General features: G+C 32.2%; 1 protein-coding gene across 1 annotated transcript in view; it reads left to right on the top strand.

Moving 5' to 3' along the window:
* The window catches only part of LOC103586076 (neurobeachin), a gene marked incomplete at its 3' end in the record, with an annotated part of 263,314 nt that overhangs the window by 161,013 nt on the left and 74,931 nt on the right, over nt 1-27,370 (top strand). The window contains exons 12-17 of the mRNA XM_008567211.1: nt 4,330-4,482; nt 6,105-6,273; nt 12,689-12,768; nt 13,486-13,548; nt 13,644-13,741; nt 17,511-17,603. Of these exons, the coding sequence (XP_008565433.1) occupies nt 4,330-4,482; nt 6,105-6,273; nt 12,689-12,768; nt 13,486-13,548; nt 13,644-13,741; nt 17,511-17,603 (656 nt within the window). The remainder of the gene's footprint in view (nt 1-4,329; nt 4,483-6,104; nt 6,274-12,688; nt 12,769-13,485; nt 13,549-13,643; nt 13,742-17,510; nt 17,604-27,370) is intronic.

Here is a 27,370-nt window from a genome sequence, read left to right as displayed (position 1 = left end):
CGCCGCCACGCTTCCCAAGCGGCGCACTTATCCAGTGCGCCACCGGGCCGGCCCAGATACCCGTATTTTATCAATATCTCTGCTGTGCCACCTACAGTATTGATTTTATGCTGAAGCTGTCATCCTTTGTGGTCACAAGAAGGCTGTTGGGGGACTTGGTGCTATACACCTTCAGATCTAGGCAGAAAGAAAGAGTTCCTTTCTCATAATTACTGAATAAGATCTTTCTCTTTAATATGATTGGTCAGCTTAGGTCTTGGCCTACCTTTGAACCAACAGTTGTTACTATGAAATTGCTAAACTTTCATGCTGAGTCTCTGAAGTAATCCTTACCTGCCTCCCACCCCCAGCAAAACAACAACAGCAACAACAACAAATAATTAATATGATTGGATTAGGCTATTTTGAGCTGAATGAATATTGAGGATCAATATGTACCTCTACCACATAAAATAATTTTAAAAATAATTATTCACAGTTTATTTAATATATAATCATGCATGTTCTATATAAGGAGAATGGTTTCTGCAATAAAAAAGAACATTTTTGACAACCCGTTTCATTGTAGGCTGCTCTAAATGTTGTCAGAGAGTTCTCTCTTTATTGAATAGCAGTTTCTCCTTGTAACATCCAGTGCTCCTATTTGGCTTAGTTAATTCTGGAGTGGATGCTATAATTGTTTTTTCTAACTTCCCAAATTCCCCTTCCAAATATGGTTAGTCATGTTTCATATAGTACTTCTTAAAAATTGTGTATTTCTTCACCATGCAAAAGTAGTATCATGTAGTTCAACTACAAGAACTTGCATTTTCTATGAGATTCACATTGTGCTCTGCCTAAGGTTTATAGATTTATAATTATAATTATACAGGTAAAAATCTCTTTTAAAACAACTTTACATGAGAAATGAAAGCAAATACTAAAATAGAAAAATATTTTAAAGTCATCGATCCAAGTAAACCATTTAAAACAGAGTTGGATACCTTCTTTCATCCTTTCCCAAACTCTCTGTTTTTTCTTATCTATTCTAATCTTATTCTATTCATGAATTTGACATGAATTCAGTTAAAATTTACTGAAGAATTAGAGTAGGGATCAGGAAGATAAAAGATGAATAAGATAGTGTTCTTATATTAGGAAAGAAAGATATGTGAATAACTAATGCAAGGAAAGGGACTAAGTACTATTTAGAGGTAAAGATAGAATGCTATTGAAGAGAATGTTCATTTTACAATGAGTAGGATTTTTTATTAGGCCAATAAGAAGACATAATTCAGAAACGTAGCTCCTAAAGATCAGTTTTAGAATTAAAACTACTATGCAACAACATTAATTAGTATGTAAAAAGAACAGACGCAATTTTTTTTAGTAATGTGGAATACCTTATATGATACTTCTAGCACACCTTTTAATATCATGGAGCAAGTTCAAAACTTGTTTGAGAGTTACGAATTACTTCCTCAAGTGAGTATGTTCATAATAGTCAACCTTATTTTATATTGCAGTTCAGTGTTCTTTAAAGCACGTGACAAATAATTTAAAGTTTGATCTCTGAGAATGTTTATTGAGTAATAGGATCTGACTGTGTTGTATCTCAGAGTTTTGAGCATAAAAGTAGAATGTATCAGATCATATTCTTGAAATCATTACTACTGAATAAAAATAGAATATATAAGATAAGGTATGTGAAATTATAAATGAAAAGGAGCTGACTGAAGTTTTAAATCAATCTGTTATTTTAATTTTATTCTTTTTTTATACTTTTTTATTGATTATATATATTTGTGGGGTACACAATCAAATATCAATACATATTTGTACTGATGATCAAATCAGGATAATTAATATACTCATGTTTATAAAACGTAATCAATCTTTGTGACCCTTAACTAATTTCTGGCCCCCCCCCCTTTCCCACCTCTAATAACCACAGTTCTGTAGTTCTGTTCTCTCCTATTCCTCCATCTGTGAATAGAACGTTTTAGAATTTAAAGTATTGTATTTATTGAAGTTCCTTTAAATAGGAGTGCCCAATCTTTACTTTTTTTATTCAATTTTTTTTTGTCCTCCCTCCCCCTTTGATAACCCAGCTATTTGTTAGGATTATTTCCTTCATCTTTTAGTGGAATTTTCATGTAAATTTATGCTCTAAGGTTTGGTTTGATTTTTGTAGGATATTGCTTTTCTAAGCACTAGTGATATCTTTTGTATAACACACATTCCTGTTAATATAAAATCATTGTTAGCCTAAGTTGATTCATACCAATAAATGCCACCTTCTCAGTAAAACCTTTTAACCACTGTCCACAAATTTCCTATCTGCTCCATGTTTTTTTCCATGCATTTATTAACATAAAACGTATGACCTTCTTTACCTTTTTATTTTTCTTACTATGTCTCTGCCTTCTCCTCCCTTAAAATAACTGAAGGCAGAATTCAGTTTTGTTAACTCCTTTTTCCACCGTTCTAAGGAGAGAGCCTGGTGAATAGTGTGTACTCAACATGTCTGTTTTCTAAATGACTAAATGAAAAGTCTTGAGCTTTACCTTTAAGGTAAAGGAAATGGATGCAAGGCTTTTACGGGTTGAGGGCCATGGTGGAAAAAGCAAGTGAAGCAAACTAGTGTCATGTGGGTGAAGTTGGCCCAAGGAAATATTTTGTGTGGTTCAACAAAAAGTTTTTTAGTTTTGAATTTTATTTCCTTTGGGTACCTGGGGTAGCCCTCACCACTCTTTATTGTCTCCTACCCTAATTCAGACATCATTGTTAACTACGTGCAATCATTTGAGTTTGTGACCCCTTAATGTAGAAGTATGACATGCTAGATCAAAGTTATTGAGTTACCCTTGTTATGAGCATGAGGAATGTGGATAAATCATGTGGAAGATAAAATTGGTAAGAGTCTACAATGTTAGTCCTTTGTAGATCTTGGTTATTCTATACTGATATTTGGACTTCAGTCAGTAGAGAATGGGGAGAAAGGTGCAATGTGATATGCTTTAGGGTTGAGTGGTAGGTGATTCTTTACCCTATGACTGGGAGGATGGTGATACTACAAAAAGTTTCACTAGATGAAGAAGAAAAGATTTGTGTAGGAAGATATACTTTTTGTGACATTTGAGTGTGAATTATCAGCTTTTATGAAGAGCATTTTCTCTTTGTTATAACATTTTAGTCTGAGGATTGTCCAATTAAAGTATGATGCAAGCTTCATATGCAATTTAAAATTTTCTAGTAAAAGGTTACAAGTGAAATTGATTTTATTAATATATTTTATTTAACCTAGTATATCTAAAATATCATCACTTCAGCATATGTTCAATAAAATAAGATTTTTACATTCTTTTTTTCATTTTGAGCTATCAAAATCCAGTCTGTACATATTTACAGCTACCTTTCACGTGCTTAGTTGCCACACGGGGCCAGTGGCTATTGTATTGGGAAGCACAGCTTTAAGGTTTAATTTGAATTTTGGAGGGTGTATTGTTTATCTAAATACCATTGGTGATAGGTTATACATTGGTAATGGCAGTTGAAAATTCCTCATGGAAGTACTCAGCATAGAGGTAGTATTATATGAAGCTGTGGAAGCATAGGGTATCATCCAAGGAGAGTATATTTATGGAAAAGAGAAGGCCAAGGAAATAATATTTTAAGCAAAGGACACTGAATAGTCTGAGGATCATGAAATCTAAATGAGTGTATCTAGGAGAGTCAGCTCCTCTTTTTCAGAAACTATGGATAGGTCAGAAAGGTGTATGCTAAGCAAGATGCATTGCGTTTGTCGATGTCGAATTCATTTTTCATTTTTTGAAGAAAAGATTCAGTGGAATGGTAGGGTCAATTTATTTTTACTTTGGTTGGCGCTTGTTTAAGTGAAAGCACTTCTCTTTCCTAATGTCTTTTTAAATTTTTTTGTATTATCATAATAGTTATTTCACCTTATTTTAATTTCTATGTCTAACCGCTCTTCTTTGTCAGTATCTACAAAAATGGAATGAAACCCTTCTTACTCATAACTTATTTTATTTCTTTAGGTTGAGCTAATAGTGGCATGATTTTGCCTGAGTTATTTGTCTGTAAGTGTCCTGAACAGGGCTTCAGATAACAAGCTATCACATAAAAAAATCCTAAAATTTTAGGTTTCTTAATATAATTAAATTTTTAATAGCAAAAGAAATATAAAATTTTGTATTTTATGTTTAAGGTATTAGGGATAGTATATGAAAAATGTATATGTACTTGTGAGAAATTTATATGTAACTTGTGAGAGATTATACATTTTTATATTCTGGATCTTTTTAGCTAGAATTTGTTTTCTTCTTTTAGTCATCACGAGTTCATATAACTAGAGCTGTCTTGGAGCAATTTTTATCCTTTGCAAAATACCTTGATGGTTTATCTCATGGAGCACCTTTGCTAAAGCAGCTTTGTGATCACATTTTATTCAACCCAGCCATCTGGATACATACACCTGCAAAGGTATGAATTTTATCTTCATTCATTTTATTTTAATGTGATGTTATAAATCATAGTTACTGGATCTAAAGTATCCCATAGAAAACATCTTAATTTTTCAGCTTATTTTGCAGTTAATCTAAGGCAATTTTGTTAGGCAGTATCAGAGATCAAAATATTAAATACATAAGTAATAAAATAAATGAAACTATGATTAAAAATTAAGCTTGGTGTAACGCCGCATTCTGACATCATTAGATGTGATTCATGATTCATGCCTTTCCAAGGAAGAGAATTTGGTACACTAGTTATTGAAAGACTAGGAAAGGAAAACAGAAAACTAATTGTATTATGACCACTGTGATCATTTTTTTTTTCCTTTTTGTCTTTTTTACTGACCGGTAACGGGATCGCAACCCTTGGTGTTGCATCCGCATCACGCTCAGCCAGTGAGCGGGAACCGGTCTCCACATGGGATCCGAACCCTCGGCTGGAGCGCCGCTGCACTCCTAAGCGGCGCACTCTCCAGTGCGCCACCGGGCCGGCCCCACTGTGATCATTTTGACTGGAAAAATTTCTTTCATTTTGAACGCAGAATTTATATCATGACATGTAAATAATAATTGTTTTAAAATAAATATATACATAAAATAAATATTTTTCTAGATATTAACATAAAATTTCTATTATTTTGCATACCCAAATTTAGTCCTATTATATCCTAGTGGAAGTCAATAATGAGGGGTATTTTGATTTTGAGCTGTCTTTTACAGTTTTAAAATCTCCCTCTTACCTCGTTAGATAGTGTTTAAGTTCTGATTTTTATTATGGTTCAACATTAATTATTGGACTAACCCCAAACCTGAAGTTTGTTCCCTCTTTTAAACCAGAACTTGCCATCTCTGTGCTCACATAGTCAGATCCTTAAAGCCAACTGTATACTCATGACAATAGGTGAAGAAAATTTGAAATTAGTACATGAACTTTTAGGATATATGACAACACTATATATATATTTTAGATATGCTATAGCTGACTTGTTAGTTCTGTTTCTGTGATGAAATACATAGACTGTTAGCTACTGAAATTAACTTTGCTTAAGAGTTTTAGTCTACTTGACTTTTAAAATAATTCGATTTTCCTGTCAGATTAATTTTACTTATTGAATCACTTTAGCTACTAGATTACCTTTATTAAAATAGGTTTAATTAGAATGTGTTGATTATAGATTATTTTCTTTTTAAAATATAAATTATATTTAAATAAACGTTATCTTTGACTTCATAATAAATGGTCATTTCTTGGTCTTTACCAATTTGCATTTAAATTAGAATAGCATGTATACTGATTTTTCTTTGGCCTGGGCTCTGTGCTCCGGCCTCACATCCTTCCTCTCTAGCTCTTTGCTTTTCCAGAATCAGCTACTCACTTTAGTTACAAAGAACAAGTTGCAGCTCATGCAACCCTGGAAGTTTGGGTGGTGGTTTTGTTTCTTAGGGATGAAGGAGAGATGCAACAAAGGAAGTAGGGAAACAATAAAAACATTAAGCACCTGGGGGGGGAAAAACAATAGAACGTATACTTATAATATGAGCACTTGAGACATTTTAAATTTATTTTAATAATTGGTTAATATTCCATATTAGGTTCAACTTTCCCTATATACTTATTTGTCTGCTGAATTTATTGGAACTGCTACCATCTACACTACCATACGCAGGGTAGGAACAGTATTACAGCTAATGCACACGTTAAAATATTACTACTGGGTCATGAATCCTGCCGACAGTAGTGGCATTACGCCTAAAGGATTAGGTAGGTACAATACTCATACTATTTTTACACTTTCCTATGATTGTTCTGTATCCTGAGTACTGTTATAGAGAACGTGTGTGCATGACTATGAAATTATCACTGAACTATTTTCTTTCTTATGTTGTAGACTTTTATATTGAGAATTATTTGTGGTAAAGAAGTTTATAGATTTGTAGTATTAAATTATTTTGGAGTAAAGGCAGGTAAAAATTAATTGTCTTCATATTAGTCTATATACTTTTTTGGTTTCAGGAAGGTGCTTTCATAATACTAAAAACATGAATGGTATTGGTTACAACTGGTGTGTTCTAGTACAGTTGCTTTCAACATTTTCAGATGATTACCTTTGTATTTTTATTCCAAATTCATCCTTTGTTCTGAGTGTAGTAGAAATTAACTTAATTCTTTACTGTTTTATCTTTCTTGTTTAAAAAAAAGTCCAGTTTTTAAAATTATACAAAAAATTACATACTTACAGAAAATAAAATGGTAAAGAAGAAAAAGTATTTTATGACCCGAATCCCAGGAATAATTACTTTTACAACTTTGGCATGTTTTCCTCCACTGTTTCTTATTGCACAAATATGTGAAGATATTTAACCTTTTTTACAGAATTTAGATTTTCTTGATCTCTTGGCTTTTTTCCCCCCTCAGTTCTACATCCTAATCTAAGAGAATATATTATTTACATTGTTTCTAAATTTTATTTCTGTAAATAATAGGGTGATCTACTCCTTTATTATCATTTACCTCCATCTTTGATTTCTTTAGAGAAAGGGGCTAATGACAAATAAGCCCGTGACAAATATTTACAATTTTTTTCAGAAATGCACCAGTTACAATTTCAACAATCATGTGTTAGAGTGCTATAATCAGCATGCTCACAATAGCATTGAGTATTGTGACAAATATTTACAATTTTTTTCAGAAATGCACCAGTTGCAATTTCAACAATCATGTGTTAGAGTGCTATAATCAGCATGCTCACAATAGCATTGAGTATTATAGTTTGATAACAATCTTTTTGATAAGGGAAAATAGCATTTCGCTATTTTAATATTTATATAGGATTACTTTTATGTCCTTTTATTGATGGGGCTTTAAAAATTGTTATTCACACTCAGACCTATTATTTTGTCTTTTTTATGGTTTCTTCCTTTACTTTTAAGTTATTAATGCCTAAAATTTATTGAATGCTTGCCATGAGTTGGATTCTCTGCTAAGTACTCTACAATTTAATTTGTTTAATAATATATATAAAAAATGTAATTATAGATACATAGACATATTCATACACATACATAAGGCTATATCATATATAGTTATGTTGATCATATCATCCTTATTTTACAGATTAGGAAACTGAAAGTTGGTAAAAGTGACAGCACTGAAGTTTGAATCATGTCTACCAAACTGAGAGCTCTTGTTAAACACTATGGTGTTTTCTCTGTTTTAAACAAATCATATATTAACACATTAATTACTGCTTTAAAATATTAATTTCTAATTTACAGAAAAGTTGCAAAAATTGTGCAAAGAATTCTCATACCCCTCACCAGATTTCTCAATATTTTACTTTTTATCACACAGCCTTTATCAATCTCTTATTTTCCCTTTATATATATATATATATAAACACACATACCCATACAAGTACTTATTTTTTTCTGTATCAATTGAGAATAAATTGTACATGTAATACCCTCTTACCCCTAAGTACTTTATTTCCTAAGAGGTAAAGTCACTGTGTTAGATAACCACAGGGCACCCATTAAAATCGGGAAGTTAGCATTAATATAATACCATCATCTAATCCAAAGACCCCACTCACATTTCACAAATTATCCCAATAATGTTCCTTCTAAAAAAAAAATTCTTTTGCCCTAATTCCCAGTCGAGGATCATGTGTTGCATTTAGTTGTCTTGTCACTTTAATGTTTTTAAATGTAGAACTGTTCTTTTAGTGTTTGCTTGTCTTTCATGACCTTGGCATTTTTAAAGAATACAGGCAAATTATTTTTTAGAATACTCTTCAATTTAGATTTGTTTGATATTTGCTCATGATGATTCAGGTTTTTCATTTTTGTAGGGAATAACATAGAAGTCGTGCTGTTTCTGTCTCACTGTACCATGTCAAGGGGGTACACAATGTTGCCTGTCCTGTTACTAGTGGTGTTAACTTTGAACATTGGGTTACAGTGTTGTCTTCCAGTTTTCTTCATTATAAAATTAGAATTTTATTTATAATTAATAAGTATTTGGTGAAGAAATACATTGAAACTATATAAATATCCTGTTCTTCAACAGAGTTTCACCTACTTGTTTTAGTTCATTGATGCCTTTTCTGGAATTGGTCTTTACTGTGACAGCTGCCAAATGGTGATGTTTTTTAAGATATTTATTAGTTTACATTCTACTGTAAAGAAGAACTTGCTTTTTTTCTCCATTTATTTATTTTTAATTGTATTATTTTGGTATACACTCATAGATTTCTATTTTGTTCAGTGTATCATATCAATATTTGGAGGGCTGGACAGTGGCTTACTTGGGAGAGCATATGGTGCTGATAGCACCAAGGTCAAGGGTTCAGATCCCCATACTGGCCAGCTGCAAAAAACAAAACATTTGGTATAATTTCTTTGCAAAAGGCCAAAGAGTAAGTATTTTAGGCTTAGGGAGCCAAAAGTTTTCTGTTGCAAGTAGTTAGCTCTGCCATTATATTGCAGAAATAAGCACAGATAGTATGTAAATGAATGGCTGTGGCTTGTTCCAATGAAGCTTACAGATGGCATGATTGATTTAGCCCAAAGGCTGTAGTTGGTCTATTCTCTCGATTGTATGATTATTCATTTTGAAGCTCAAGTTGTTCCAGATTTGACCAGTAAGACCCTTCACATGGATTCTTGAGTCTCTATGACAAATGTCCATTTTTTTTAGTACTTCCATACTTTCTGGCACAAGATGTTCTTGCTTCATCCTATACTCTCCTTTTCCAGCCCTGGAATCAGCTATTTCGATAAGGGGCCCTGATTTGCTTGGTGGATATGTTTTTAGAAACTAAGATGTAAACCAAAATCGGGGTGTTAGGTGTGCTTATTGCTCTTCAAATGTCATTATGTCCAGATATTCTTAGTGGACATATCTAGGAAATATGTTTATATATGTATATGTATACATAGATGTGTATATATCTAAACTGATCTATCTGTATTAAAACAAATAAGTTCACACTGATACCTTCAATTCCACTTCAAAACCACATCACTCAATCTAGCCTCAAACTTTGTTTGCAGCTTTCTTGTTCAATATTGAGAAATCTGGCTCCCAGTATCTTTAATGTGTTTATATATTTTTTTATTCCACTTTATGAAACTGATGTTTTGTCCCAACACCATCACTTTCTCAGCTTTAACGTTGCCAGTTGTCTCCAACCATCTCCTCAGCTTGGACCATTCTCTGAATGGTCCTTGTTGCCTCCTCAGCTCCAATTGTTTATTTGGAGCTCACCACCCTATCAGCCTATATTATCTCCTTGGCCCTCACCTTGAAGGTCCTGCCAGACTCGGGTGCCTCCTTGGCTCTGTCAGCCACTGGGTTTCTCCCTGGCTTCTGCTGCTTCCTTGGGATCCTTACCTCCAATGTCCCACTGGCTCTGGCTATCTCAAGGAGAGAGAGTGGAAAAGAACCAATAAATATATTTCAGAGAAAAGTGGCAGAAAAGTAAAGGAACATTTCTTTTCCTTTATTGTTTATTTTATTATTTTACTTTAATGTTTTAATCCTTCTGAAATTAATTTTATTATTCAGTGGAGTGTGAAGTTCTGACTTGAAGTATATAGTTTTCTAAATAACAACTTCTTAAAGTACCATTTTGAATTAAAATGCTTTCTTTTAAGGACTGTCTAAAGATAATTTATACTGCACTAGCTTTCATAGAACTGTTATTCATGTATGGGCATTTACCTTGAGAAGTAGGATCTTTTTGCTTTGACACTTTTGTCTGTTAAATTATTATTATTATGATTTCCTGCAAAAACATTAATATATATTAAAAATATCATAGTAATACATGTTCTTGGTAGTAGACAGTGTTACTAGTCTCATATATCTTTCAACCTCTCTTTCTCTGCTCAAACACAAAGTTACCCATGCATACACATAGAGTTTAAAATTACAGATGTGTCAAAGATTTATTTTGAATATGTCTTAAATACAAAGTGGTATAATTATACATATAAATATAAATAAAAATATATATACACATATATTAGGGTATTTAAAAGTTTGTGGAAAAATCTAATTAAAAGGTAATGTGAATCTTTTCATGGATGTTTTGAAGACTCCTGGTATGTAAAATGAACCTTATTTAAAATTCACCAAGCTTAAGAAATATGTGTACCCATCAGTGGTCACATCTCCTTTCCATTTGCTGCCATAGAGATAACCCCATCCTAAATTTAATGTTTACTATTCCTTTTCTTTACATGGATGCTTCTTATTTTTTAATATGCTTTATTCTTTTGGTATTTACATGTATATTTCTAAATAGTTTATTGTTTAGCTTCTGTGTTGTACATAAACAGTATAATTTGTGATTGTTTTCTCACTCAATTTCATATTTGTTAGATAAATATATTTGTATTTCTTTTGCAAAAAATGGATTAGTATATACTCACACACAACACAGATGTGTATATATTTCTCTGGAACATGCTGTTTCCATTGTGCAATATGTGACAACAGTAATTATAGCTAACTTACTAATTTACTGAGTGCTTACAATTAAAATGGGACAGGCACTATTCTAATCCCTTTACATATGCTGATCCATTTAATCCTCACAAAATATCCTATGACATAAGCAATATTATTATTCTTATTTTAACAATAAAGAAAAAAAGTAACCCGAGGCCCAGAGATATTATAATACTTGTCCAATTTTATGAAGTATGGCAAAAATTTAAATAAAAGTGAGGAAAATATTATTAAGATAATGTCTGTCTCTACTGGGAAGGAGTGGGGAATGATGTCATGAGGAAGGAGAATGTGGCACAGAGCTGAGGGCTGGAGTAGGGTGAGGGCTTTAGCATGCTAGACACGCTGGGGACACAGCCAGTTGTTAAATATTCAGGAAGTTTATGAACTGGTTGTTAAACCATCGGCAGCTTGAGCTCAAAATCAGTCATGGTGGGAGTATTTACACAACAAAAATCAGAAAAGTGTAAATGCTGTAGATCAGGACCTCATCCCTCTACCCCTGCAGCTCATTTACCAGTACACCAATGGTTGATGGCTTTACCTGCCAGACTACTGTCAGTGCTCAATTTCTTGACCTGAACAGTGGTTATACAGGTGTTCATTTTATAAAATTTCATTAAGTTGTACATTTATGTTTTCCGTATGTGTGCTATATTTTACAGTGAAAGATGTTTTTGAAAAAGTAACACCAAGTATTGATAAGGAGGGAAAGGGAACTTTGTGCACTACTGGTAGGATTGGGACAAAAAATGTGGAGAGCAGCCTGGGATATAGGGAGCACATTTCTTTGTAAATAATAGGTAGAATGGATTGTTTGGGTGAGAATTTGCTCACAGATATAATCATCTGCATATAAATATTTGTTGAGTGAATATGTAGATGTTATAAATTATACATGATGGGATTGTGCTTTTAAAACTTATAAGGCACCCATATAAGTTCTGGTTGCTTCAAGAAAGGCTTAATGTTAAAGGTTTTTCATGGGTCTAGATACATTTCTTAAAAGTATTGTATGCATATATCACTTCATATTCTCATTTTTATTGATAATTAGGTATTTTACAATTAATTACTTTAAAATTTAGACATAATTATGGAACTGATATGTACATTTTAACTTTTTGTACTCATTTTCATTTATTGTCTCAGCAAGCATTTGCGTGCTCACTGTAAATATGTATTTTGTATACAAGTGACATAAAAGAAAAAAGCTGCAAAACAAATAATTACAAGAAAATATAATCCCCCTTTTTCTATGCTTTATAATGTGTGGAGTAAAAATGGAGAGGGGTCTTTGAATGAAGACAAATTTGAGGATGGAAGAAATATTGGGAAACCTTTAATAAAAACAGGAAAGAGTATCTGTGTAATACTTGGTGATCATACATTTATCAATGTGTGGTAATATATTGTAATTTTAAAAAATTTTCTTCTTTCCCCCAAATCTGACATTCAGTGAATAAGTTAATTTCCAAAAATTTAAAAATTAATTTTGGATGCTATGATATTATTGAAATGTGCCACATTAATACTAATAAATATCATAATTTTAGTAAATATAATTATTAAGTACTTCCATAGTATCACAACATAATTACATTAAGCTTTTTTAATATCATGGGGTTTTTTTTCTTTTCTTTTTTTTGTCTTATTATAGATGGTCCCCGGCCATCACAAAAAGAAATTATATCACTACGAGCATTTATGCTACTTTTTCTGAAACAGCTCATACTAAAGGTAAAATAAACTTATATAATTCAGAATTGCAGTATATTAGGTGAAAAGGAATTTTTGGTATAGTTTAAAATCGTTATTGTTTAATTAGCAATAACTGTCTTTAATTCATGAATTGCTTTCAAAATTCTGTAAAACTTTGTATTAACTTTTGTTGAACTTAACTTTTGGTTAAATGCCTTTTGAGATCCTCCATGTCAAAGGATGTGGCAGAAATAGACAAGGAACATATGAATAAGAATTGAGTATAAAGATTTTATTCTAGAAAATGGTCTATGTTCCAGGTTAAGAAGGCTTAAATAACATTTTATTGCAGTAGGATCTTTTAAAGATTAAGATGAAGACAAAAGGGAAAATGAAGGTGAAACTGTGAGATAATACACAAAAATTGATACTGTAAAGCCTGGCAATTGTACTGTTCTAAGGAAAGAGTAAGTGAATAGAAACTAGTAATATGAATATAGTTGAATGATCAAAATATGCTAACTTGTAATAGTGAAGTCAGTTAAATATTAACTAAAAAATGATATAATTTTTAAATATTTACTTGTTTAACTTGAAATGATATCTGTGAATTATGAGGTACCTGGAGATTTAAATTAAAACATCACTACTTTTAAGTTGTTATTTTCTTTTAAATGGTCATTTTGATGCCTTTCTTTAAATAACATTGTAATTTTAGATTTAAATTAAGTAATAAAATATTTTTTTAAAAATTAGGACCGAGGTGTCAAGGAAGATGAACTTCAGAGTATATTAAATTACTTACTTACAATGCATGAGGTAGGATATGTTATGGGTTTTCTATTTAATTATTTCATTTGAAGCTTTAGAATAAAATTTTAACCACATAAATATTGGTGATTCTTATTATGCAGGATGAAAATATTCATGATGTGTTACAGTTACTAGTGGCTTTAATGTCAGAACACCCAGCCTCAATGATACCAGCATTTGATCAAAGAAATGGAATAAGGTATGATTATATTAGTATTATTGTCAGAACTTAATGGAGCATAGTTGTACGTCCTAGAATAACCCTGTTCCATCAATGTTCGAATAAATATAGGAAAATCTTACACATAAGAAGGTAATAAGTGGAGAAAGCTGCTATTAATCCTCTAATACTCAAAGAAACTGATGAAGTGTATAGCAAATGGTCGCAGGAATCAAGAAGAGTAATTAAAATGTTGTTACTATAGTAAATACATTTCATATAGTGGGAAGAGCAATTTTTTGCAAGAAGACAAAATAAAGCATAATATGTTTCAGCAAAAGAGGATACCAGAAAATTATATGATATTAGGCTGAAGAGATAGTGACCAGATTTTGAAGGTCCATATAACAGTAATAAGTTTGGATTTTTTTTTTTTCTTTCAGTGAATGAAAATTTAAGAATATTGAATAGGGAAATGATGGGCTCAGATTGCCATTTTGTTAGATTTACAATCAGAAGTGTGGAACGTGAGTTGGAGAAGGACGAAACTGATGTACTGAGATCAGAGATATTATTTTATTCATTAGTAAGAGATATAATGACCTAAGACAATGGCGGTGTAATGGAAATAATAAAGATGAAAGATGTCTTAGAACAAGCAGCCCAAACCAAACCAAAATAATTTGAAAATTAACTTTAGTTATGGTGATCATAAAGTAACTCTGTTTATAGGTGAAACACAGTTTTTTGATTAGTATTCTTATGAATTTACATGTATAATTTAGCCCTTAGGGATTTTTCCTTTTTTAATTTTCTAGAGTTTGAGTTAGTGGAATGACCAGGAAATCTAGGTAATGCCATTTATAACTCAATAAACTTCCTAAATAAAGATTTAGGGTGAAAAAGTTTATAAAAAGAGTTTGGAAATAATATATCAATGACTGTCAAGGTTTTTTTTTGTTTGTTTTTTTAAGTGCTTCTGGTTAGCCATTTATATTGGCAAATTACTCTCTAGCCTTGAAGAACTCCTTTTCAAATCACAGAAGCAATCACTTCATTTCTATATGGATATCTAATTTGTGATATCACTATAACCTTTGAGTTTGTAACCCATACAGCTGCTAATCTATTTGAAGAATATTAAACATTTAATGATTAACGACTATGATTATTTTCTTACTGTGAGGTTGAACCATATGAAACTGTTGATAATGTAACTGTGTACCAAATAATGGCAATTTCATATGGTTTGACATAATATAATACTATTATACTCATTCTTCTAACATTATATTTAGTTTGACTACTTATTATCCTTGACTTTAGATCCTGGTTTGTTTAATATATTACTTGATCAATTGAGTGAACCAACTGAAAATATCCTCATTACTGTTGTGCAAAATACCAAACTTAGGTTCTCTAATATGATGAAATGCAGAGCAGAAATAGAACTCTAAATTATTTTGAAACATTGAAAATATGATCCTGCAAAGAAGAGTGCTATTTGATTATATCTTTACGATTGAAATAGTGTTTTGAATGTATAGGATGAAAGGATTGAATAAGCACAATAAATACAAAGGCCTTGTTTCTCATGGTTGACCTCCAGGTGAACATGTTAGATTTTACCAGTATGTTAAAAACAATCACAAAGATGGAAAATGGTCTTCTTCTTTGCTACTTCGATGTTTCCACTTCAGAAAATGTGGAGAAAGTATAAAGAATAGTATAAAGCATGGAAAAATAGGCTTTTTAGATAGAATAATATTGAAAATGCTTAAAGCATTACAAATCTGTATTGTTGAAAGTAGAAACTAAAGGGTAATAGTTGTAAATGAAATTTTGGGGGAGGGGAATTCTGGTTAGTTGTAATTCATACGCACTAAAAACTAAACAAAAAGAATGAATTTAATTCTGGTGTCATTTTAACTGAATTTAAGGAAGCCCTTGTGATAATAAATAATGAACTGCACAGCTAAAAGTTTGATATTTTTATATGTGGAAATCTTCAAAGAAAAGGATAGATAACTACCTGTCCTACATAGCTTAGACCATTTTCTGACTAAATATAGTGAACTTGAGCAGATGAATTAGATTATTAATTAGTAATATCTTATTATACGAGTAAACACTCATTAACTGGTTTGTCAGTAACTTTCCTACTCACACTGTATCAGTCCTATGCGTGTAAATGTGTGATGGTCCTAGACATTTTCATATTTCAATGTTAACCATAACATCTCTTGATTCAGGGTGGGGTCTTATACCTCTTTTCCCTTATACTCAAAGTTATTCCTAAAAAATAGGAATTTTGTGGGAGCTCCCAATTCTGTTTTCTGAGTATAGGCACATTTTCAGGCTGTGAGCTTTTTACTTTGGTTCTCAAGATTATTTCTCCTGTTGAGTGTTCTTTCTTATGACTTCCTGAATCTTTCTTTTTTTCACATGTACGAATTTCCTATTCCCAAACTTGTCTTTTTTCATTATTGATTTTGGTCCCTAAAAGTTCTGAAAATAGATTTCAATGTAAACACATACACATTTAGGAGTGTGGGATTTGAAAAAAATCATCTTATAAGGGAAATAATCACTCTACAGTTTACTTTTTCTCATAGTCTATTCTTCAATAGGTCATATGCAGAAAAAGAAAAAGAAAAAAGGAAACAATATCAACAATATCCTTTTAAAAAATAGAATAAGCTATTGGTAAAAGTAAAATAAATGACATTAATTTTAAGCTGTTTGTTTCTCTTTATAAATGTCACTGAAATTATATGGAAATTATATTGCATCTTCTATTACCAGCTCTTTTTGTTCAGCCTAGATTATGTCACCTTCAAAATATACGATGATATTTCATTTTTTAGAAAAAGATATTTAATACAATAAAGCAGCCCTTAATTTATAGAATTGCTCTTGCTACTGCCTCCCACCCCCAAAGAACCTTCTTAAATTCTAGAATTAGTTGCAAAAGTATATAGTCATCATTGCCACCTTTTACCTCATGGAAAAAATTCCTATTTAAAAAAATATAAAGACGGGATAAAATTTCCAAAACACCTGTAAAAATTATAATGAATATGACCGTGCTTTTATATACTTTTGGAAGTACTGTATAGGTTAGGTATGTATAAGTAGAGGCTCTTTGGCTCCAACTAACAAAAAGTCTCTCAAAATATTTTAAGTAAAAATTGAATAATATGTTTGTTGTAAAAATCTCATTAGAGTAGGAACCAGGAATTGCAAAGCTATTGGGAAGCAGGTTTGCTCTCTCTGCTGCTTTCTGTATGACTACTTCATTCTTTCTTCTGTATGTTGACAAGTCTCTCTGAACAGAAACAGAACATTGCTGTCTTAGTTTGTTTTAAATCATTTTGTAATTCAAGAGCCCAGCAAAGACGAGATATTATTTCTCAAACCTCATTCCAAGTTCTCAGAAAGGAAAAATAATTGGCAGGTGTCTGCTTATAGTCCACTTAGCCATGACCAAGAAAACAAGGTCATCAAGTTCAAATGGGGGCAATTCTAAGAGAGGAGAAAATGTGGCTTAACTAAGCAGGTATCTTAAAATTGAAAATTTTCGTTCAATGTGCTTTGAGGCCGTACTTATGAACAAACAATCACATTGCCCTTTGAGTATATATTTGAATGCCAAGCTTAAAGAAAAATTAATTAAAGATGCTAATTTTGAACTTTTCCTAATAATTATAAATCCTGGGATTTATTTTATATGTTTATAATTTATTGCAAAATATACAATGTTTTTATTTTAATATTATTTAATACTTAAAAGATTATTTATTTTTAGGGTGATCTACAAATTATTGGCTTCTAAAAGTGAAAGTATTTGGGTTCAAGCTCTGAAGGTTCTAGGATACTTTCTGAAGCATTTAGGTCACAAGTAAGTTGATGTTTTTCATAATGAATTACAGAAATTTCTACTGAAATTGTGTTTTGATGAGTTTTGTACTAATGTAGCATATGAAATTTGATGGAAAAATCTAACAGTGGAAAATAATACCTTTCTGCAGTAAAAATTATAAACATGCTTTATGAAGTAATGTTTTATTAGTAGTAGATTATGGAACAAGATCACAATCTAAGAAATATTAAGTTTATTTCTATTTTCTTCCTGAAAATATTGTTCATTTTAAGGATACAATAAAATATTTTGTCAAAATAAAATAAAGCACATATGGATATGATTTCAATGACAATTTTTTTGTCAAAGGGAAGGTTTCTCTGAGAGCTGACCTTATGTTTATATGCTGATTTAATATTTCATTATTAGTTTATATTCTTTTCTTTCTTTCTTTTTTTTTTTTTTCTTTTTGTCTTTTTTTGTGACTGGTAATGGGATTGCAACCCACGGTGTCGTGCCCGCACCGCGACCGGCAACAGGATCGCAACCCTCGGTGTTGCGCCTGCACCACGCTCAACCAGTGAGCGGACTGGTCTCTATATGGGATCCGAACCCTCGGTGGGAGCGCCGCCGCACTCCCAAGCGCCGCCCTCTACTGAGTGCGCCACCGGGCCGGCCCTATATTCTTTTCTAATAATGAGGCTTGTTGATTACTTTGTGACTTGAAGATCCTAGAATACTTTATTTCTTCCCCCTAATCCAGAATTTAGATACATTAAAAAAAAAAAACATTTTTTCTATAAGTAATGACTGCTGATTTAATGATTGAAGTTCATACTATGTTGTCTAGTGCATTAATATTCTTTAAAAAATTTATTTCCTGTATAAATGAACCTGAGGAAGTAGTACTATCATTTAAGTATTGCTAGATGGGGTTCCTCTCAGAGCCCCACTGTTGCCAATTCTTTCTGGCATTTAAATTTACAAAGAGTTTTGTGGTAACATTGATGAAAACTGCACAAAGTTCAGATGAGACGTATCTAACATGCTGGATAGTTTAGAAGTGTAGATATTTTTTTTTCCATTTTGGTACTAAGTCAACAGTTAAGTCAGGGAGAACAAAGGCATTGTAGTAGTAGGGATTAGTTCGAATAAAGTCAGGATTGTAGAAAAATGTAATAGAATACTGGGAGTGAGAAGCATATGCACTTTTAATATTGAAAGATAAGCACTGCTCATTTAACTATAGCAAGTAAAAGAAATTGACTCAGAGAAAATTAAAGGATCATAGTCTCAGATGCAACCTATTAAAAAATGTCAAGAAAACACGTCTAAAAACATAGAAAAATTAAAAAAATAAAAAATAGAAAAAGATGAATACTCACAGATAGTACAAAATTAAAAGTAACAAGAAATTTCTTGTGTAAATATGGTTAAGGTATTCTCTTTCTACCTTTCTTCCTGTAAAATTTATAAGTAATGCAACCATCTTATAAATTTATAAGAAAATGGAAAATTTATAAGCAAATGCAAATAAAATCTCCCACTAACACAATTGTTCGCCAAATTAGAAGATGGGTAACAACTCATGAATACTGAGGTATCAGTATCAGCTGCTTAAAGCTGCTAAGATTGGGTAAAAGCTGTGAAGGATAAAGAAAAGAGAAAATATAAAAAGAATGGTGAGAGGGTTCCGTGATAGCAAATCTAACAAAGCATCAGTGAAAGTACACTTTCTGAAGATGAAAGGCTCACTGAAGGTGCAAAAATAGATCCTTTGTCTGAAATAATAGATACACATATATCATGGCTGATAGCAGAATTCTTTTTGAATCAAATTGGTTTCAGAGAAACAGAAAATGCATAACAGAGTTGTACAGATAAGCCATATTTGTAGGAGGCAGTCTGTTTCTGTGGCTGTAGAGAGACAGTTTTTGGATTATAAAATAGAAGGATTACCCTTGGCCCTTCTCTTTCACACACGTGTGGAAATCTCTTGCAAATGATTGGTCCAGTCCAGTAAAATTTGACTCAAAAGAATTGACACAGCATCCATGCATAAAATAAAAAACTGGAAAAAATAAGCAAAACCAACCAGCAAATGAAGAATACTTACCAGAAAAACTTTGCTATGGAACATGTATTAATTGTGGTTAAATTTTTAGCATAAGTTACAAAAGTAAGAAGTAATTGAATTGCTTCTGAGGAAGGACCACCACTAAACAGAATTTCAAGAAGTTGGAAGAAATGGTAGTATAACATGGAAGTGTTGAATCATGAGCTACCAAAACTTTGGAAAAATATTGGAGGAAAATATCTATCACACAAATAAAAATTAAATTGGAAAGCTGAAACAAAGATAAAATCTGTGTCTAGCATAGTAAGATACACAGAAGATGAAAGTGAAATCAAAACCAATAACACGTACAGATGAAAATATAAGTGTTTAGAAGGATTGGAAAGAAAATGATTGATGCAGGAGGTAAAGAAATTCCAACAGTGGCATAAATGGAGTTTCAAGATAAGACAAGCAAAACAATGGAACAAAACAAATATTTAAAGCTATAATTTAGTGACGTCCTAATATAAGATTTTGCCATCCTTATTTAAAGGATATTGTGTACCAGGGAAGATTGACCTGGAATGGTCAGCACGAAGGTGTATTATTGGACTTATTTAAGAATCCTTTGTATAGCAGTGTGCAAATAAGGGGGAAAAAATGAGTCTGGCCTTAGAGTTGTCTAAAACAACCTTCAATATAGAAAACTTTAGAGCAACAACCATAAGATACTCAAATGAAGAAAGTGGGAGCCAAACTTTCCTTTAAGTAAAAGGGGGGGTTGCCAAATAATTTTTAACCATACAGGCAGTTGTTTTGGTGAGTAATTCTTGAGAAAATTTCTGGGGACAAAGTTCAGCCAATTAGGAATGTTTGGAGAAACTACAGCTAAGGACTGCTGGTGAACACTGAATAAATGAAACAGTAAAACTAAGACTAAAATAAATGTTTGAATTAGTGTGACAGACCAGAAATTACTTTTTATATGCTCTAATAATGCAGAAAAGATACAACTATAATGAATTGGAAGAGGACTGAGGAAAGAAGGAAAGTAGAGTAAGACCAAAAAGTCAAAGGAATTGCATGTAAGGTGACAAATGAAATATTAGAAATATAGTTCTATTGAATAAAATCTGATGGTGCAGAAGAGAGGAAAAATTGAGAGTAATTGCTGACTTTATGAGGATTACTTATTATTTTACAGTTACAAAGATAAACAGTTCAATAAAACTATGAAGCTTTCCAAATATGAAAGCTCTGTATGTATAAGACTAAAAACATATAATGGAACTCTTAAAAAATCTGTTAAGTTCAATAAGCATAACATAAAATATGACATATCCCAAACTAGACATATCTGTCAAAAAATAAATGCAAAAGCTTTTATAAATCACCAATTATAAGAAAAAAATTACAATTGATGACAATAAAACTTAGTTCTATATGTAGGAAACATACCAAAAAACCAAAGTGATGGCTAAAGGTATACCACATAAATGCAGACATACAACAGAAGAAGCAAGAATCATGATCTTAATATGGGGCAAATTGGAAGCTGGAGGCATAACACTACCTGACTTTGAACTATACTACAAAGATATAATAACCAAGACAGTATTGTACTGGCATAAAAACAGACACACTGATCAATGGAATAGAATAGAGAATCCAGAAATCAACCCACACACCTACAGCCATCTGATCTTTGACAAAGGCACTAAGCCTATACACTGGGGAAGAGACTGCCTCTTCAGCAAATGGTGCTGGGATAACTGGATATCCATATGCAGGAGAATGAAACTAGACCCATACCTTTCACCATACACTAAAGTCAACTCAAAATGGATTAAAGAATTAAATATACACCCTGAAACAATAAAACTTCTTAAAGAAAACATAGGAGAGACACTTCAGGAAATAGGTCTGGACACAGACTTCATGAATAAGACCCCAAAAGCACAGGCAACCAAAGGAAAAATAAACAAATGGGATTATATCAAACTAAAGACCTTCTAACCAGCAAAAGAAACAATGAACATAGTTAAAAGACAACCAACAGAGTGGGAGAAAATATTTGCAAAATATACATCCGACAAAGGATTAATACTTAGAACATACAAGGAACTCAAACAACTTTACAAGAAAAAAACAAGCAACTCAATTAACAAATGGGCAAAAGAGCTAAATAGGCATTTCTCTAAGGAAGATATACGAATGGCCAACAGACACATGAAAAAATGCTCAACATCACTCAGCATTCGGAAAATGCAAATCAAAACCACACTGAAATACCATCTCACCCCAGTTAGGATGGCTAAAATCCAAAAGACTCTGAACGATAAATGCTGGCGAGGTTGCAGAGGTAAAGGAACTCTCATACATTGTTGGTGGGACTGCAAAATGGTGCAGCCTCTATGAAAAGTGGTTTGGAGGTTCGTCAAACAATTACAGATAGATCTACCATATGACCCAGCTATCCCACTGCTGGGAATATACCCAATTGATACGACAAGCATACAGAAAGGACATTGCTAAGGTTTCGTTAATTGGCCACAATAATCAACCACATTGTATATTGACAAAATAAAATAAAATATTTTAAAAAATAATAAATAAGTAATAATGTATCACACGAACACACACACACACACACACACACACACACACACACACACACACACACAAAGTCCCATCTGTGAAATCAATACAAGTTATATACTTCCAAGATACAAAGGTGAGACAAACATAGGGAACATATTCCCATTCCAAAAGGGAGAAAAAAAAAATACAAGCCAAAAAAGCAATAAACATTAGATAAGGAAGTATACTTTATAATGCTAAAGGTTGAAACATTCATAAAACAGAAGTTACAGGAGAAGTAAACAATCACTTGTAGTTTAAAACCTTAAAACAAACTTTAATTTACCTGTTTCAGCCTACAGAAAGTCAAAAGAGAAAATAATCTAAAAAATGAGGTAAATCTGATTGTATAGATTGAACTGTGTACGATGTAAATGGAGAATATAACTTCCAGTGTCCCTGGAACATTAATGAAAGTTTGACATGGTGTAGTAGACATCAAAGAAAAATTTGGAAACAGAGAAACAAAACTGACAAGATTCTCTTATTAACATGTGATAAAATTAGCAAATAAGAACAAAATCAGAAATCAAAAAGTTTTTCTACCTAGAAATTTAAAACTTCTTAAATAGCTTTGTATAAAAAGAGAAAATAAACATTGAAATTTCAGAAATTTTTAGACAACTTTGAAAAAAAACTGTGGAATATAGCTAAAGAAGTGCTTAGATGAATATTCGTAGCTGTAGATCAATGAAAAAGAAAGACAGAAAAAAAGAATTAAGTAAAAGTTAGAAAAAGAATAACCTGGGCTGGCTGGTTAGCTCAGTTGGTTAGAGCATCACTTTGTAACATCAAGGTCAAAGGTTTGGATCCCTTTACCAACCACCTACCAAAAAAAAAAAAGCAAAAGAATATCCAAATAAGTTGAAGAAAAGTGGAAGGATTAACAAATAGAAAGTAGGAATTAATGATTTAGAAGACCGAAAAGCATTTAAAAGGCGGATTTTTAAATATCATGCTAAAAATGGATCAGTCATCATTTAGCATCTTGAGGAAGGGCAAAAACAAATACAGAAAATAAATGATAATTTCTGTAATTAACATAGAAACTGAGGAAATCCAGAGTCTGAAGTAGTAATTTTGCATAGCTTTCCCTAGAAATTGATAAGATAACCCAGCAGAAAAATAGGGAAAGGGTATGAATGGTCTGCTAATAGAGGAAAATACACATGGTACATAAACATTTGAAAAGAGCTGAACCTTACTTGTAATAAGAAAAATATAACCTAAAACTAAAGTGAGATACCATTTTTCACATATTAGATTAACAAAACTCCCAAAATTTGACAACCATCTCTGTTAGCAAGGTTTTAGGAGGAGCAAGCACACTCACACACTGCTAACTGACTGGATTATGAATTAGTACAACTCCATGTGGAGTGCAGTTCATTAATTTTGATTGATGTCTGTCAAAACTGCAAATACATATGTACTTTTTAACCTGCAATTCATCACTTGTACACATGTGAAATGACAGTTATTCAGAATTGTTCATTGTTAAGTTGTTTATGAGAATAAAGGTTAGGAGAAATCTTAAATTTCTATAAATAGGGGACTTGTTAAATAAATTGTGCTTCATCTGTAAAATGGAAGACTATGCAGTTGTGAAACAAAACCAATCAGATAATTTTCTATTATTTGATATCATATGTATATTGTTAAGTGTTATAAAAGACTGAATGATGCTCTTTTTTGTTTAAAAAAGAGAATATAAGAATATAGTAGTTCTTATATTTACAGTAAGAAAATCTACTAAATTACATGAGAAATAAGAAATCAATAACAGTGGTTCTTAATGGAAAGTCATTGGAAAGGAATGTGGATGTGGATCATTTTAATTTTTAACCATGAGAATGTTACCTATTGAAACATTTTATTCAATAATAACATTGTTAAAAAACTATAAATTTTAAAAATAACAAGCCACTTATAAATTTCCACTAATTATATTATTAATGAAGTTAGATTGAATAAAATCAATGGCTTATTAGTTAAAATGAAGAGTTCTCTATTGGAGCAGTCATGAAGCAAAAGGACTGAGGCTAACACTTTTACTTAACTTAGCTACACAGAGAATTAAGTTTGAATTATTCCTCTCAATATGACTGTAAAATTGTCTGACAGTCAAAAATAACATGCAAAAGAAAGCATATGTAGGTTGATAGTTTAAATAATTGATTAATAAAATACATGTAGGATTCTGGCATAACCACGTATTTTCTGTGTGGCCTTGGAAATATCCTTGAAGCTCAGATTTTTCCTCTTTAAATGAGTAAAACTCATAGAATTAAAAAAAAAAATTACTTGTACATATTTGTGGGGTACAGTGTGTTGTTTCAACATATGCATATATGCACAGTGATTCACTTAGGGTAGATAACATAATTTTGTCCACCACTTCTCCTCTCCCTCCCCTTACTTGTACATATTTGTGGGGTACAGTGTGTTGTTTCAACATATGCATATACGCACAGTGATTCACTTAGGGTAGATAACATAATTTTGTCCACCACTTCTCCTCTCCCTCCCCCTCCCTTCCAGGCCTCTGGTAACCATTATTCTATTCTCTACTTGCTTCCCTCATAGAATTTTAAGGGTAAATGAGATATTAGATGTAAAGTGGTTAATCACAGTATACTCCCTGTGATAATTTGAATAGGTAGCAAAAAGTTACAGGAAGCAGGTAGAATTTTTTCTTCAGTATGAGATATTTACCTTAAATAGTTGACATCAAATATAAATATGAAACACTAGAAACTTTCAGATCAACAATGAGACAAGTGATTCCTCTGTACTTTAATCATTAATATTAATTATTATTCAAGATCTGAAACAGATAAAATGCACAATTACTAGAAAGGAGGAAATATGTATCATTATTTATAGATGATTTGATCGTATATCTAAAAACCTAAGAGAAGTATCTTTAAAACTGTTGAAATACGAGATATCCAAACTGAGCATCTTATTTGTGAATATGGAGGGATTATTGTCTGGGTGTAAAAATCTTACTTGGGTCCATGGATGAAGCTAAACTGAAGTCTGGGTGTGTTGGTCCCTTTTAACACCTAGTTTATAATTTCTGTCAAGTATCTAGAATATAGGTTTCGAGATAAACCATAGACTTTAATTGTTAGCTGAGCTAGAAATAGGTGCAACATCTATCAATAAAATTAAGAAGTCTATATTAAGTAATAAATGTTAGCTACTCACTCCTCTAGAAACTAGGAACTTAAATCTCCTCTGCTTGAGTTTGGGATGGTCTTACTTATTTACTTCCAAAGAATAGTGAAACCTGACAGTATTTTTCACTGTTGGTAAAGGTTAACATAACTGGTCATATGTCATGTTGATATCATGTACTTTGTGATATGAGGTGATGAGATGGGCACTTCACCTCTGTGGTATTCTTTCCTCCAAAAAATAACTGCAGTTTAAGAGAAATCACTATACATACCCAAATTGAGGTACATTCTACAAAATACCTGACCTGTATTCTTCAAAACTGTCCATGGCATTAAAAACAAGAAAAGGGAAACTGCCATAGACCAGAGGAATTTAAAGGGACATGATAACTAAATGAAAGGTGGTGTTCTTGATTGGATCCTGAACAGAAAAAGCACATAGTAGAAAACTGGTAAAATCTGAATAAAGTCTGCACATTACTTAATGATAATATATCAATGTCGACTTCTTAGTTTTGACAAATGTACCGTGGTTAGGAAAGATGTTAACATCAGGGGAGGCTGACCAAATAGAATATGGGAACTTTCTGTACTATCTTTTCAACTTTCTTGAGAATCAAAAATTTTCCAAAATAAAAAGTTATATAAAATTGAGGAGATAAACTTGGACATATGCTTGAATAGAAAGCCATACTGTTTGTGCATGGAGGCAGCCTGATGATAGTTATCCTCAGAACAGAATTTCTAACAAATGGTTCAGACACTTGAACAGAATACTCAAGTACTGGACCATTATACCGCTATGATTAATTTTAGCTTATAAAAAATTTAAGGCGTGTGTTATCAGACATCCACTGTGGAAATAAAAATTCTCAACCTAGTGTGTTTTTCTACTGTTTTAACTTCAAACATTGTAAGTTCTGGGTGAATTCTCCAAGATAACCATGCTGTAAAATGTACTGTTGGTAATTACATGTATCGACCTGCTGTCTATATTTGTTAGTTATAGGCCTGTTATATCTTGACACATGCTTACCTTAATGGTTTCTTTCTTTTTTGAATTAAACTAATTAAACTAGTTGAAATTAGTCCAGTTTTTCTGGCAGAACCAGTTTTCTGTCAGTAAAAAGCAAGGCATGATATGCATTCTGGGGTCTGGCAGTTGGAAAGAAGTTTCCTTCCCCTCTTCTCTCAACTCCAAGCTATTTGGCTGTCATTAACCAAATGTTGGTTCTAGTGTGTACCTGGGTACAAATGAGTCTTTGTGTTCTTTGGGGTACCAGTAGAGAAAACAAGAGAACTGCTAATGGGATTTCTTTCACATGGGGACAAGCAGCTGAAGCTGCTTGTTAGAGCCCTGTGGTAAAGACTGAAAAGCAGCAGATCTTGAGAGGTGCTTTGCCCTCAAAGATCCCTGCCCTCATCTGCTTTCCTCTTCCCCCAGCCCCACCCCTACCTCAGAGGTATATTAAAATTGACTTCTATGTAAGTGACTACCAGAAGGTCAAGAGGTACCTGAAATGGTGGGATAAATTTTCCTGTTCTTAAACTTGTGAGTGTGCAGGGAGATTAGAATGCTAGAATGCTGGCTTCAGCAGCCCATGTACCAGGACTTACAGCTTGCCAAGTTTTGTACTACAGGTCAGTGAGTTTAGAGGATGCTTTGCCTTACAACACCTGCAGAGATCCTGTCATTTAAATTCACAGCCATGAGATCTGATCTTGACTCTGTAAATAATGAAAAATAACAACTAACCTAAAGGTGACTATAAGCCAGACCGGAAATAAGTGAGTTTAGAGGATGCTTTGCCTTACAACACCTGCAGAGATCCTGTCATTTAAATTCACAGCCATGAGATCTGATCTTGCCTCTGTAAATAATGAAAAATAACAACTAACCTAAAGGTGACTATAAGCCAGAC

The sequence above is a fragment of the Galeopterus variegatus genome, unplaced genomic scaffold, assembly GCF_000696425.1.
Source record: "Galeopterus variegatus unplaced genomic scaffold, G_variegatus-3.0.2 Scaffold304, whole genome shotgun sequence".
NCBI lineage: Eukaryota > Metazoa > Chordata > Mammalia > Dermoptera > Cynocephalidae > Galeopterus > Galeopterus variegatus.
The sequence above is the reverse complement of the archived record's forward strand: the minus strand, read 5'-3'. Positions and strand labels throughout refer to the sequence as shown.